The 13,906-nt window shown below is 41.7% G+C and overlaps 1 protein-coding gene across 1 annotated transcript; it reads left to right on the top strand.

The window, feature by feature from the left end:
• The first annotated feature begins 7,343 nt into the window (after nucleotides 1-7,343).
• On the top strand, nucleotides 7,344-11,537 carry LOC134290842 (uncharacterized). The gene is made up of 2 exons (XM_062858050.1): nucleotides 7,344-8,091; nucleotides 8,653-11,537. Exons 1-2 carry the CDS (start codon nucleotides 7,344-7,346, stop codon nucleotides 11,535-11,537), a joined length of 3,633 nt encoding a protein of 1,210 aa, XP_062714034.1.
• The last annotated feature ends 2,369 nt before the right edge of the window (nucleotides 11,538-13,906 follow it).

Here is a 13,906-nt window from a genome sequence, read left to right as displayed (position 1 = left end):
ATAGATGGGATCCATATGAAGCGATTGAGCCCTAGAGATTGATAATCCATTGTGGTTTACTCAACTTTTTCACAAAAAACGTATTTTATATAATTAGAACGATTTTCAAGGATGTACCCTACAAAACCACCGAGGTTCAGGTTTTGGCATAGTGATCGGTTCAATTTAGCACCGACAATGGTAGATGGGATCCATATGAAGCGATTGAGCCCTAGAGATTGATAATCCATTGTGGTTTACTCAACTTTTTCACAAAAAACGTATTTTATATAATTATAACGATTTTCAAGGATGTACCCTACAAAACCACCTAGGTTCAGGTTATGGCATAGTGATCGGTTCAATTTAGCACCGACAATGGTAGATGGGATCCATATGAAGCGATTGAGCCCTAGAGATTGATAATCCATTGTGGTTTACTCAACTTTTTCACAAAAAACGTATTTTATATAATTATAACGATTTTCAAGGATGTACCCTACAAAACCACCGAGGTTCAGGTTTTGCCATAGTGATCGGTTCAATTTAGCACCGACAATGGTAGATGGGATCCATATGAAGCGATTGAGCCCTAGAGATTGATGATCCATTGTGGTTTACTCAACTTTTTCACAAAAACACGTATTTCATATAATTTGAACGATTTTCAAGGATGCACCCTACAAAACCACCGAGGTTCAGGTTTTGGCATAGTGATCGGTTCAATTTAGCACCGACAATGGTAGATGGGATCCATATGAAGCGATTGAGCCCTAGAGATTGAAAATCCATTGTGGTTTTCTCAACTTTTTCACAAAAACACGTATTTCATATAATTTGAACGATTTTCAAGGATGCACCCTACAAAACCACCGAGGTTCAGGTTTTGGCATAGTGATCGGTTCAATTTAGCACCGAAAATGGTAGATGGGATCCATGTGAAGCGATTGAGCCCTAGAGATTGAAAATCTTTTGTGGTTTACTCAACTTTTTCACAAAAACACGTATTTCATATAATTTGAACGATTTTCAAGGATGCACCCTACAAAACCACCGAGGTTCAGGTTTTGGCTAAGTGATCGGTTCAATTTTGCACAGACATCGATAGATGGGATCCATATGAAGCGATTGAGCCCTTTGGATTGAAAATCCATTGTGGTTTACTCAACTTTTTCACAAAAAACGTATTTCATATAATTTGAACGATTTTCAAGGATGCACCCTACAAAACCACCGAGGCTCAGGTTTTGGCTAAGTGATCGGTTCAATTTTGCACAGACATCGATAGATGGGATCCATATGAAGCGATTGAGCCCTTAGGATTGAAAATCCATTGTGGTTTACTCAACTTTTTCACAAAAAACGTATTTCATATAATTTGAACGATTTTCAAGGATGCACCCTACAAAACCACCGAGGTTCAGGTTTTGGCTAAGTGATCGGTTCAACTTTGCACAGACATCGATAGATGGGATCCATATGAAGCGATTGAGCCCTAGAGATTGAAAATCCATTGTGGTTTACTCAACTTTTTCACAAAAACACGTATTTCATATAATTTGAACGATTTTCAAGGATGCACCCTACAAAACCACCGAGGTTCAGGTTTTGGCATAGTGATCGGTTCAATTTAGTATCCACAATGGTAGATGGGATCCATATGAAGCGATTGAGCCCTAGAGATTGAAAATCCATTGTGGTTTACTCAGCTTTTTCACAAAAACACGTATTTCATATAATTTGAACGATTTTCAAGGATGCACCCTACAAAATCACCAAGGTTCAGGTTTTGGCATAGTGATCGGTTCAATTTAGCACCGACAATGGTAGATGGGATCCATATGAAGCGATTGAGCCCTAGAGATTGAAAATCCATTGTGGTTTACTCAACTTTTTCACAAAAACACGTATTTCATATAATTTGAACGATTTTCAAGGATGCACCCTACAAAACCACCGAGGTTCAGGTTTTGGCATAGTGATCGGTTCAATTTAGCACCGACAATGGTAGATGGGATCCATATGAAGCGATTGAGCCCTAGAGATTGAAAATCCATTGTGGTTTACTCAACTTTTTCACAAAAACACGTATTTCATATAATTTGAACGATTTTCAAGGATGCACCCTACAAAACCACCGAGGTTCAGGTTTTGGCTAAGTGATCGGTTCAATTTTGCACAGACATCGATAGATGGGATCCATATGAAGCGATTGAGCCCTAGAGATTGATAATCCATTGTGGTTTACTCAACTTTTTCACAAAAAACGTATTCCATATAATTTGAACGATTTTCAAGGATGCACCCTACAAAACCACCGAGGCTCAGGTTTTGGCTAAGTGATCGGTTCAATTTTGCACAGACATCGATAGATGGGATCCATATGAAGCGATTGAGCCCTTAGGATTGAAAATCCATTGTGGTTTACTCAACTTTTTCACAAAAACACGTATTTCATATAATTAGAACGATTTTCAATGATGCACCCTACAAAATCACCGAGGTTCAGGTTTTGGCATAGTGATCGGTTCAACTTTGCACAGACATCGATAGATGGGATCCATATGAAGCGATTGAGCACTTAGGATTGAAAATCCATTGTGGTTTACTCAACTTTTTCACAAAAACACGTATTTCCTATAATTTGAACGATTTTCGAGGGTGCACCCTACAAAACCACCGAGGTTCAGGTTTTGGCATAGTGATCGGTTCAATTTAGCACCGACAATGGTAGATGGGATCCATATGAATCGATTGAGCCCTAGAGATTGAAAATCCATTGTGGTTTACTCAACTTTTTCACAAAAACACGTATTTCATATAATTTGAACGATTTTCAAGGATGCACCCTACAAAACCACCGAGGTTCAGGTTTTGGCATAGTGATCGGTTCAATTTAGCACCGACAATGGTAGATGGGATCCATATGAAGCGATTGAGCCCTAGAGATTGAAAATCCATTGTGGTTTACTTAACTTTTTCACAAAAACACGTATTTCATATAATTTGAACGATTTTCAAGGATGCACCCTACAAAACCACCGAGGTTCAGGTTTTGGCATAGTGATCGGATCAATTTAGCACCGACAATGGTAGATGGGATCCATATGAATCGATTGAGCCCTAGAGATTGAAAATCCATTGTGGTTTACTCAACTTTTTCACAAAAACACGTATTTCCTATAATTTGAACGATTTTCGAGGGTGCACCCTACAAAACCACCGAGGTTCAGGTTTTGGCATAGTGATCGGTTCAATTTAGCACCGACAATGGTAGATGGGATCCATATGAATCGATTGAGCCCTAGAGATTGAAAATCCATTGTGGTTTACTCAACTTTTTCACAAAAACACGTATTTCATATAATTTGAACGATTTTCAAGGATGCACCCTACAAAACCACCGAGGTTCAGGTTTTGGCTAAGTGATCGGTTCAATTTTGCACAGACATCGATAGATGGGATCCATATGAAGCGATTGAGCCCTAGAGATTGATAATCCATTGTGGTTTACTCAACTTTTTCACAAAAAACGTATTTTATATAATTAGAACGATTTTCAAGGATGCACCCTACAAAACCACCGAGGTTCAGGTTTTGGCTAAGTGATCGGTTCAATTTTGCACAGACATCGATAGATGGGATCCATATGAAGCGATTGAGCACTTAGGATTGAAAATTCATTGTGGTTTTCTCAACTTTTTCACAAAAACACGTATTTCCTATAATTTGAACGATTTTCAAGGATGCACCCTACAAAACCACCGAGGCTCAGGTTTTGGCTAAGTGATCGGTTCAATTTAGTATCCACAATGGTAGATGGGATCCATATGAAGCGATTGAGCCCTAGAGATTGAAAATCCATTGTGGTTTACTCAACTTTTTCACAAAAACACGTATTTCATATAATTAGAACGATTTTCGAGGGTGCACCCTACAAAACCACCGAGGTTCAGGTTTTGGCATAGTGATCGGTTCAATTTAGCACCGACAATGGTAGATGGGATCCATATGAATCGATTGAGCCCTTAGGATTGAAAATCCATTGCAGTTTACTCAACTTTTACACAATAGTTATTTATGTAATGAGTTGCAAAAAGTTGATTTTTTCAGCACGAGTCGTACATTTATCCAACGAGGCTTGCCGAGTTGGATAAATACGAAGAGTGCTGAAAAAATCGAGTTTTGCAACGAGTTCCATACAAAATTTTATGCAATGATTTTTTTCATAATGCAACTCATTTGAGTTGCATAATGTTCATAATGCAACTCAAATGAGTTGCATTATGAAAATTATACAACTATTTTTCATTATGCAACTCATTTCAGTTGCATAATAAACCAGTTCGGAAAAATTGGCCATTATGATATCAAAATGAGTTAGATAAAATATAAATTATGATACTGAATTGCATAAAAATACTATTCATTCAGTTTTAACCTTTCACGTTTTTATAGCATGCATTCTACCCACATGCTTACGGCTAGAGTTGCGAAGTTACTTAACCAAATCCAATAGGAAGCAATCAGTGAAGTACTAGATTGAAAGTAGTGAGCTGGATTTTTGTATGGTGAGATGATCAGTTCTCCGTTTCTGCAATGAAATGGTGCAAACAGCGTGGGTTATATGATTCCTTGCCTAATTTAATGCTGTTTGAGCAAAAGTTTGGGTAACTGTGTTGTTGAAGTTGCAAGAAATAAATAATACAACAACACAGTTACCCAAACTTTTGCTCAAACAGCATTAAATTAGGCAAGGAATCATATAACCCACGCTGTTTGCACCATTTCATTGCAGAAACGGAGAACTGATCATCTCACCATACAAAAATCCAGCTCACTACTTTCAATCTAGTACTTCACTGATTGCTTCCTATTGATACTTACCCAAAAACTCGCTGTCGTCAGTATGTTAGTTTGCAACGCCTTAAAGCGTTTCAGGATGGATATTTCAGTTAACTAGGGCAGCGAGGTTGAAGAACTCCATTAAAGTTTTTTCGCTCAATGAAATCATGTTTAGGGGTGGATTCTGTGACTTGGATAGGGCAAGACAACCTTACAGGGGTGAATATTGTTGTCAATAATCTCAGCAACACGGAATAATACAGCAATTTTTTTAAATTATGAAGAGCTACGGCAGTTTCCACATCCTGTTCTTAATATGGGGAAATTCTGTTTTCAAAATAAAAAAGCAAGCGATGAAAAATAATTTATTTGTCGCATTTATGTTTATTTATACAACTGAAAGATGATATTGTCACTAGGATACAATCTTCTGTTATACTTATGAATTAACAATATTTGATTGTCATGATTTTGAGCTTAAATAAATATTTAATCATACATCACATCGAGTGTACTCGTGGCGAGAGCTTGTTACTAAATACCTTAGTGTTTCTTGTTGCTTTTGTTGCAAATGTATGTTTTTAATACAATTTCAAAGAGCAGTGATTATTGTTCATTACATATTATTATTATTATTATTATTATTATTATTATTATTATTATTATTATTATTATTATTATTATTATTATTATTATTATTGTTACATTTATCACACTTATTAATCAGTAACTTAAGACAATGTTTTTTAATGTCACCACAGAGAACAGACGTTTAAGCTAGAACAAAAATACGTTGACATTATGTGTAAGGGATTTAAGTGTACCTCAACGCCTTCAACGGCTGTCCGACAAATAAACTCGATTTGACCACACGATAGCAGTGAACATTGTTAAAACACTAGCTCCCAAAGCAACACTAGTACTCAAACGCCAAAAACGGCAAACACCGGTAACAAAAATGACAACACGACAGTGTAAGTGATGGGATACTAGCGCCACGCAACGGGAGCATAAGGACATACTCTGATATGACCGTCAGAAGGTTTACACAAGGCAAAAAGCAAAGATAGACATCGGTTCTCTGTGGTATCACTTAATTTTGAAGAATTGGTCTGTGCAGTTTATACTGATTTATAAATAAATAAATATCAAATGGTATAGTAGTTGTCAGTTGACCCAACAAATTATGAGGAAGCTATTGAACTCTCGCTGTATTTTTGTTGTGGCTCCTCGGTTCTTGTTGTCATCGATCATCGGCTCGGTGGGACATGGAAAATAAATAAGAATGGAAGAAAGAAATGAGTAGTAGATATTACATATATAGGGTATGAGTACCCTTGTTCAGCCTATTCCCCTGATGTTCTAAAACAGACTATTCAGTAACAAATTTTGAGAACGACGTGAGCGATTCCAAGCAACAGCATCAAAATTAAGGAAAATTTTTAATTCATGATTTTCTATTGAACTGAAACTTTGCACAGTTTTTCAGTTCCATCTAAATCGCCATTTTTCGATATCAAATTTTTATTTAGAGCCACGACTATCTTTTCAAAAGGGTGTATGTGAAAATGGTTCAAAAATATTCAAAAATATGCACAGCAAAAACGGATTGTTCGATTGTTATGAATTTTTCAGCAAAGTTAGATAGCTAAATGGTGATTTCTAAGAAAATATACACTGTGAAAAAAAATCTATTTTATTATTGAAAAACATCATTTTTGTCACAAAAACTCAAATATCTCAAAACCCTATCTTTTTACCAACTTGAATTTTTTAGGGAAAACGGTTGTGCGCGACGTAATCCGAGGCGTTCAGTACCACCCTTACATCCACTGAACGTGATACTCGGGACAGAGTGGAAACCAACGCTGTCAACTAATTTGACGTTCTTCCTTTTGTAAAACCGACCTACATCTAAACGTACACGATACAAAGTGACATTGAACACGTTAAAACTTATCTCTAAATTGTTAAAATTTTGTATTCCTATTTTTCTATTTCTCATGCAAAATTGTAAGTAGAATTAAATATATTGAATTTATTGTGAACTAAATAGAAATATCTACAGGACAACACAAAACACCGAACAAACATTGTTACAAAGACGGAAACTAGACGAAGAAAAACTAAAACTGTAAGGTAACCCTAAATTATAAACTAAAACATGCGTTAATAAAAATCTTTGTAGCTTGTAGCTGACTCAACGTAAAAACGAGTTTGACTAAAGAGGTTTCGACGTCCGTCCCGTAACAAACCTACAAGAGTTTTACACTCTCAACGATCCGTTTCATCCAATTGGATGCAAACAGCCGGCGCTTGGCGAGCGAGAGGTGTCTAATATGGATCGTCATTGCCCTCTCTGCACGGAGCCAGACAGCCCGGTCTCTATGATCGGTTGTGCTAGGTGCCAAAAACGATATCACCATTCATGTGCCGATGTGCAAGATGACAATCTGGGTACTTCTAGCACCTTTTACTGCAGATTGTGCGTTCCCCGGGACCCTGCCCCCTCCGTCTCCATGTCCAAGTCGGCTTCAACCACAGCAAGCGCACGGGAGGCACGATTGCAGTTAGAGATGCTGCAGCTAGAGGAGGAGAAACGTGTCCACGAAATGCTGATGGTGCAACGGGCAGAAGCGGAGAAGCAGCTTCAGGAGCGAGCCATGCAGCTCGAACGGGAAAGGAGCGAGAAAGCGATCGCCGAAAAGATCGAACTGGAGAAGGTCTACATCACTCGCAAATACGATTTGCTACGTGCACAAGTGGAGGAAAGCGAAGACGGAAGGAGTGTGCGGAGTCGGCGGAGCAGCGTCAAAAGCATCGAAAAGGTGCAGAGATGGATAGACAAGCACCCAGTGACCCTGACTTCCAATTCTGGGGATCGTACCCCCACTGGAACCACGTCACAGCAGGGTATTTCATCCAACCAGCTGCAGCCACCAATTACAACACTACCAAGCACGTCCGGATTGCAAAACCACCAATCTGCAGCAGCGATCAATTCCGATGCGTCCAAAGACCAATCCAGCGGTGCAGCAGGTCTACCTTCCAGTGGTTTGGGTGTACCGAGTGAGATTTCGCCGTTAGGTCCAACAACGGGAGCCGCAAATTTGCTTCCAGCGTATCATTCTACCCCACTCGCCCCGCCAGCAGCTACCAGTCAACCGGCGGTGAACGATGTCGTCCGTGATGATCAACTCAACCGCACATATTCGGCGCCGCTGAACCACCTCGTCAGCACAGGCAAGGGACTGGAGGCCGCAAAGAGTTTGTATTCGAATTCAGCTCCTGTAAGTACACCCAGTAGACCAGCACAGGTAGAAAACGCTAGTAGGGCACAGAATGTACCATTTCCACACACGATATCGCACGTAAATCAAACAGAGCAATGTTTTGATATTAGCTCCTTCAGTGTAGGTAGGGCCTATCCGATAGCAGACAACCATCTCTCTAACCAGCTCAGGGCGAGGGAACACAGTATAACAGTTCCAGCTGGAACAACTACAAATCAAATCCTCTCTCAGTTATCACACACTGATAATGTTCCTTTGATGAGTGTCTCGAGCTATTCGGGTCCAATATTCTCGCTACAATCGGGTTCTTCTGTTTCCCCTTTCCCTCCCGTGTCAAAAATACCATCGTTCGCGAGTGATGCGATCCGAGCGATCTCGACAAGTGCAGTGACCATTCATGATACTCCAGCTGTGTATTCGCGAGTGACTGAGCCAGCAGTGATTCCCAACCGTTTTAGCAGTGGAACGATAACATCTGTGCCAGTGATGAATTCGCGTGAAGGTTTCCATAGCCAGCCGTCACTTATTCCTCCAGTGGCCAGTTCGGTATCTCTTCAAGTCCCAGCGGCCAGTAGTGCGATGCATGGCTCTGCAGTGGCCAGCGCGGCATCAGTGAATATCCCGGCGGCGATCAACGCGAGACTAGTGAATCCGTATGAAGCTATCAATTACCCAGCGCACCAGCAGGGAATGGGATTTAACCCAGTACCAGCTCCAAGTTGTGGGGCACAAGCGGTCAACTTCAACACTCCAACAGCTCAGCAACTGGCAGCCCGACACGTCGTCCCGAAGGAACTTCCTCAATTTTCGGGAAACCCCGCGGAGTGGCCGCTATTTTGGAGTTGTTATGAGACTTCGACGAACATCTGCGGCTACAGTGAAGCTGAAAATCTCATGCGGCTTCAACGTTGCCTGAAAGGGGAAGCTAGGAAAGCTGTCAATTGTTTTCTGCTTCACCCGATGAACGTTCCGGAAATAATTCGCACGTTAAGTACGTTGTACGGTCGACCTGAATCCATCATTGGAACTCTGCTGGCAGAAGTGCGAGCTGCGCCGGCCCCACGTTCCGAAAAGTTGGAGAGCGTCATCAATTTCGGATTGGTAGTTCGCAATCTCTGTGCTCACTTGGTCGCCACCGGTCAAGAGATGCATTTGGCCAACCCTATGTTAGTCAACGAGTTGGTTGACAAACTCCCAGCCAACATAAAATTGGACTGGGCGCTGTATACGCAACGAGCGGCCCGAGCTGATCTGAGAACATTCTCGGATTACATGAATGTTATCGTCGACGCAGCGAGTAGAGTGGCGCCGGTGATGGACAAACCGAGGGGAAAAGCAGTCATAAATACCCACGCGTCGACTGATCATGGCGGTAGGAGTCAAGGAGACTACAAACCAGCAGCAACCAGACCGGATTACAGTAAGCATCAACCCGGTGCTGGTGAACGGCCTTGCATGGTCTGCAAGACAAGTGGACACAAACCGAAGGACTGCTCATCGTTCAAATCCAAATCGCTGGAAAATCGTTGGAAGATCGCACAGGAGTTACACCTTTGTAGAAGATGTCTCTATCCGCACGGAAAGTGGCCCTGCAAGGCACCAATGTGTGGGACAGACGGCTGTGGACAACGGCATCATAGACTTCTTCATCCCGGCAATCCAGAGGAAGAACGACAGCCTGCTGCAACGTCTAATTCAGTATCACGAGTAGTCAACGTACACCAACACTGCCACAGCAAGGTTCTGTTCCGAATCGTCCCAGTGGAGTTACACGCCAACGGGAGATCCGTCCAAACGTTTGCCTTCCTCGATGGTGGGTCCGACACAACATTGGTGGAGAAGTCACTGGTTGAACAGCTCGCCCTACATGGACCTGTATCACCACTGTGCATGCAGTGGACTAATGGAGTCAAGAGAATGGAGGAAGATTCGATGAAAGTGCAGATCCAGATTTCCGGTGTGGGACAACGCAAACAGTTCCAACTGAGAGGTGTGCAGACCGTGGAGAGTTTGGATCTTCCTCGGCAGTCAGTTCACTTCAAAGAACTAGAGGATCGCTTCGCTTATCTACGAGGACTTCCTGTTCTGAGCTACGACAATGTCGTTCCAGGTATTTTGATCGGTCTGGATAACACCAGTGTGAAGAACTCGCTCAAACAACGCGAAGGGAAGGAAGGCGAACCCGTAGCCACCAAAACCAGGTTAGGATGGGTGGTGTATGGTTGTACTGGACCAACGGATCAAGTTACTTCACACCGGGTACTCCATGTTTGCACTCGTAGCCACGACGACGATCTTGATGGCTTGATCAAGCAGTTCTTTTCGACGGAGAGCGTAGGCGTGTCTGTTGTGAAACCGGTAGAATCGGCAGACGATCAACGGGCACGAAAAATTCTGGAAGCGACAACGGTACGGACTCCTTCCGGTCGATACCAGACCGGCCTGCTTTGGAAGTACGACGACTTCGTATTTCCCAACAGCCGTCCGATGGCTGAGCGGCGCCTGAAATGTCTTGAACGTCGCCTGTCCAAGTCACCGGAGCTCTACACCAAGATGAGGAAGCAGATAGCTGATTACCAAACGAAAGGCTACGCACATCGAGCTTCGCAGCGAGAATTGGAAGAGTCGGACCCTAATCGCATCTGGTATTTGCCCTTGGGTATCGTTGTGAATCCCCGGAAGCCAGAGAAGTTGCGAATCATCTGGGATGCGGCAGCTGTCGTGCAAGGAGTATCGTTCAACTCGGCTCTACTGAAAGGTCCAGATTTGTTGGTGCCTCTTCAAGCGGTGCTCTGCCGCTACCGTCAGAAGGAAATTGCGATTAGCGCCGATATTATGGAAATGTTCCATCAGGTGGAGGTGAGGCCCGAGGATCGACAAGCACAGAGGTTTCTGTGGCGTGACAAACCGGAGGACCCAATACAAGTGTTTGTGATGGACGTGGTCATATTCGGTTCAACTTGCTCACCATGCTCTACACAATTTGCCAAAAATATAAACGCAATGGAACATTCGATGGAACTCCCAGAAGCAGCTGCGGCAATAATAAAGAACCACTACGTCGACGACTATCTGGATAGCGTCGACAGCGTCGACGAAGCGGTTCAGCTAGCATCGGATGTACGAACAGTGCACGCTCGAGGAGGCTTCCAGATACGACATTGGATGTCCAACTCACCCGAAGTGTTGAGGCGCATCGGAGAGCGAAATTCGCAAGAAGTTAAATGCTTTGTGGTGGACAAGGACAGTCAGCAAGAACGCATCCTGGGAATGGTCTGGCTACCCAGCGAAGACGTGTTTTCTTATACGACCAGCTTCCGAAGAGATTTGGAGCGCCTGTTCGACCAAGCGGTTACTCCCACCAAACGAGAGGTGTTAAGGTCTGAGGTCACGCTTCTCACGGGAGAGAGGATTTTATAATTTTTGGCGTATTTTACATAATTTCTCGAATATGAGACCGAATATCGTGATTTCTTCATGTGCGAATATTCTACAGGTATCCTAGAATGTGCTGTGAAAATTTCATGATTGAAGGATTTTCCAAATTTGAAAACCGTGGTCAAGAGCGAACAAAGTTACTTACAGAAAATGTGTGTTCAGACATTTCTCTTGTATAATTTTCAAACATCGTGGTCATATATTCTCAAACCGCCATGTGCAAATATTATTACAAGTTCAAGGATCATGTAGACCTAAAAAAAAGTATACTTTACAGCATAAAATTTCGTAAACCGTGCTTTTCTAGTCAATAATGATATGATAACATCGCTCAGATTTACCCCATATTGAGAAAAAAACATTCTCTTATTTTCTCTGATCCTGGTGGGTGGTATGAGCACAGCGAATCGCGGCAGGCTTCAGGGTTACCAGAAATGATCATGCTGGCGATTGATTACATTCGCAACAATTTGAACTGTTGTTACATTCTAAACTCACTGTTTACTATGCTCATTGCAAGTTCATGTAGATGTAAAGTATAATTGTTATTTATGCAACGAGTTGCAAAAAGATGATTTTTTTCTGCAGTACTGCTGAAAAGTACGAGTTTTGCCGAGGTACATACAAAATTTAATGCAATTAAATTTTCCTTGTACAGCTCATTTGAGTTGCATAATGTTCATCATGCAATCCAAATGAGTTGTATAATGAACATTATACAACTCGTTTTCAAAATGCAAGTAATTTCAGTTGCATAATGAATCAGTACGCAAAAATTGGCCATTATGATACTGAAATGAGTTAAATAAAATACAAATTATGATACTGAATTGTAAAAAGATAGTTATTGCAAACAAAGTGTGATTGCATTGCAATCTCAGTGATTGTGTGATAACTGATAATATAAGATGGGCCAGTGCATTGTTGGCAACCCTACGCGGCTTACTGTTGCTCTCCATCTTTGACTCTGTGTTTATGATTGCGGTGCGTTTAGCGGTTCACATAGAAAGTGCTCAAATCAAAATAGATCAATAATGCATTTGATTTATGATAATTTCAAGATGTCTACCCAATATTGTTCGAATTTGTAACAAATTACTTTCTTTATAACATTTTTTTTTACATTTCCATTGAATTTACTAGCATACAAAAACAAAAACATATTTCCGAAATTACACAGAACAGAAAATCAAAACAAATGTCGGGTTGATTGTTATTCAGCAACACCACGCTGAAGGTATCCGAGTTCGCTCTGGATATGTTCTAGGATCATTTGGTAATGGATATCTCCTTGGTTTTCTTGTACACAATATGTATATCGCGGAGCCTGTCATGCGATATGCGAATACAAAAAAAAGTCAATTGAGGGGGTTAGAAGCAAAGGGATGTAAGTGACAAAAATCCACTTTTGAGTAATTGAGGTTTAAAGTTTTTCACCATTTTTTCATCCCATACAAAATGTATGGAGTTTCAAAATCAACCCAATTTTTCTAATCATCGTAAAAATAATGAGCAGAGCATGAGCATGAGCATGAGCATGAGCATAGATGACCGCACAATTCGTAGTTGCTACTCCGTGATTGACCAGAGCAATCGAAATTGCACAAGGAACCAATGAATAGGGCTTGGGACTAGCTTACTATTCTCAATGTACACAGGTCGAGAGCTCTCAACTTTAATAAGGTCAATAACGGCGCCGGCCACGTCCTTACGGTCATCGAGGATGGAAGGGAATGTTAGTAAGACAAACGTTGTTAAAAAGACCGCGAATCGCTGCATCTCCACGTTTGTCTCAGGAAGGAATTTTTTGTTAGTAGGGTAAGGTACATTGTCAGTCCGGGAGTCACCTATGGTTGGTGATATGATTTGACAATGGATCAATATACACAAACCGCCGTTAACAACCGACCACTTTTCGACGCAAGAACTAGCCAAAAAGAAAATTCTATCGCGCGTCTCCACTCCACTAGGAAGCAGAAACCTTTAGTCTATTCCACACAGAAATACACTGAACGCGACTCACTTGTCGGCGCCCGGATTTTTTCTCGATCGGCGAACCCGAACTAACATTTTTCACTCTTTTGTGTAAATGCAAAAAATGAAAGAAAATATTTATTATCAACTAAAAGTGTATTGGAAACTAGCGCCGAAGGGAAGCGAAAAATTCGGAACCGACTCAACCACGGCGCGCGCACACTCGTCCCGTCGTCGGAGCCCCGCAGAGAGAAGAGAAAAAAAAAAACAAATCGCAAAAATCTAGCACAGCGAGCGCGCGAAGCTTTGCTGCTGCCGAACTACCGCACACTGACACTACTGACTGCTTGACGTCCCGTCGTCGGTGCCCCGCAGAG

This window comes from Aedes albopictus, chromosome 3, assembly GCF_035046485.1.
Source record: "Aedes albopictus strain Foshan chromosome 3, AalbF5, whole genome shotgun sequence".
NCBI classification, from domain to species: Eukaryota; Metazoa; Arthropoda; class Insecta; order Diptera; family Culicidae; genus Aedes; species Aedes albopictus.
Note: the sequence above shows the minus strand (reverse complement) of the source record. Positions and strands in the feature narration are given on the sequence as shown.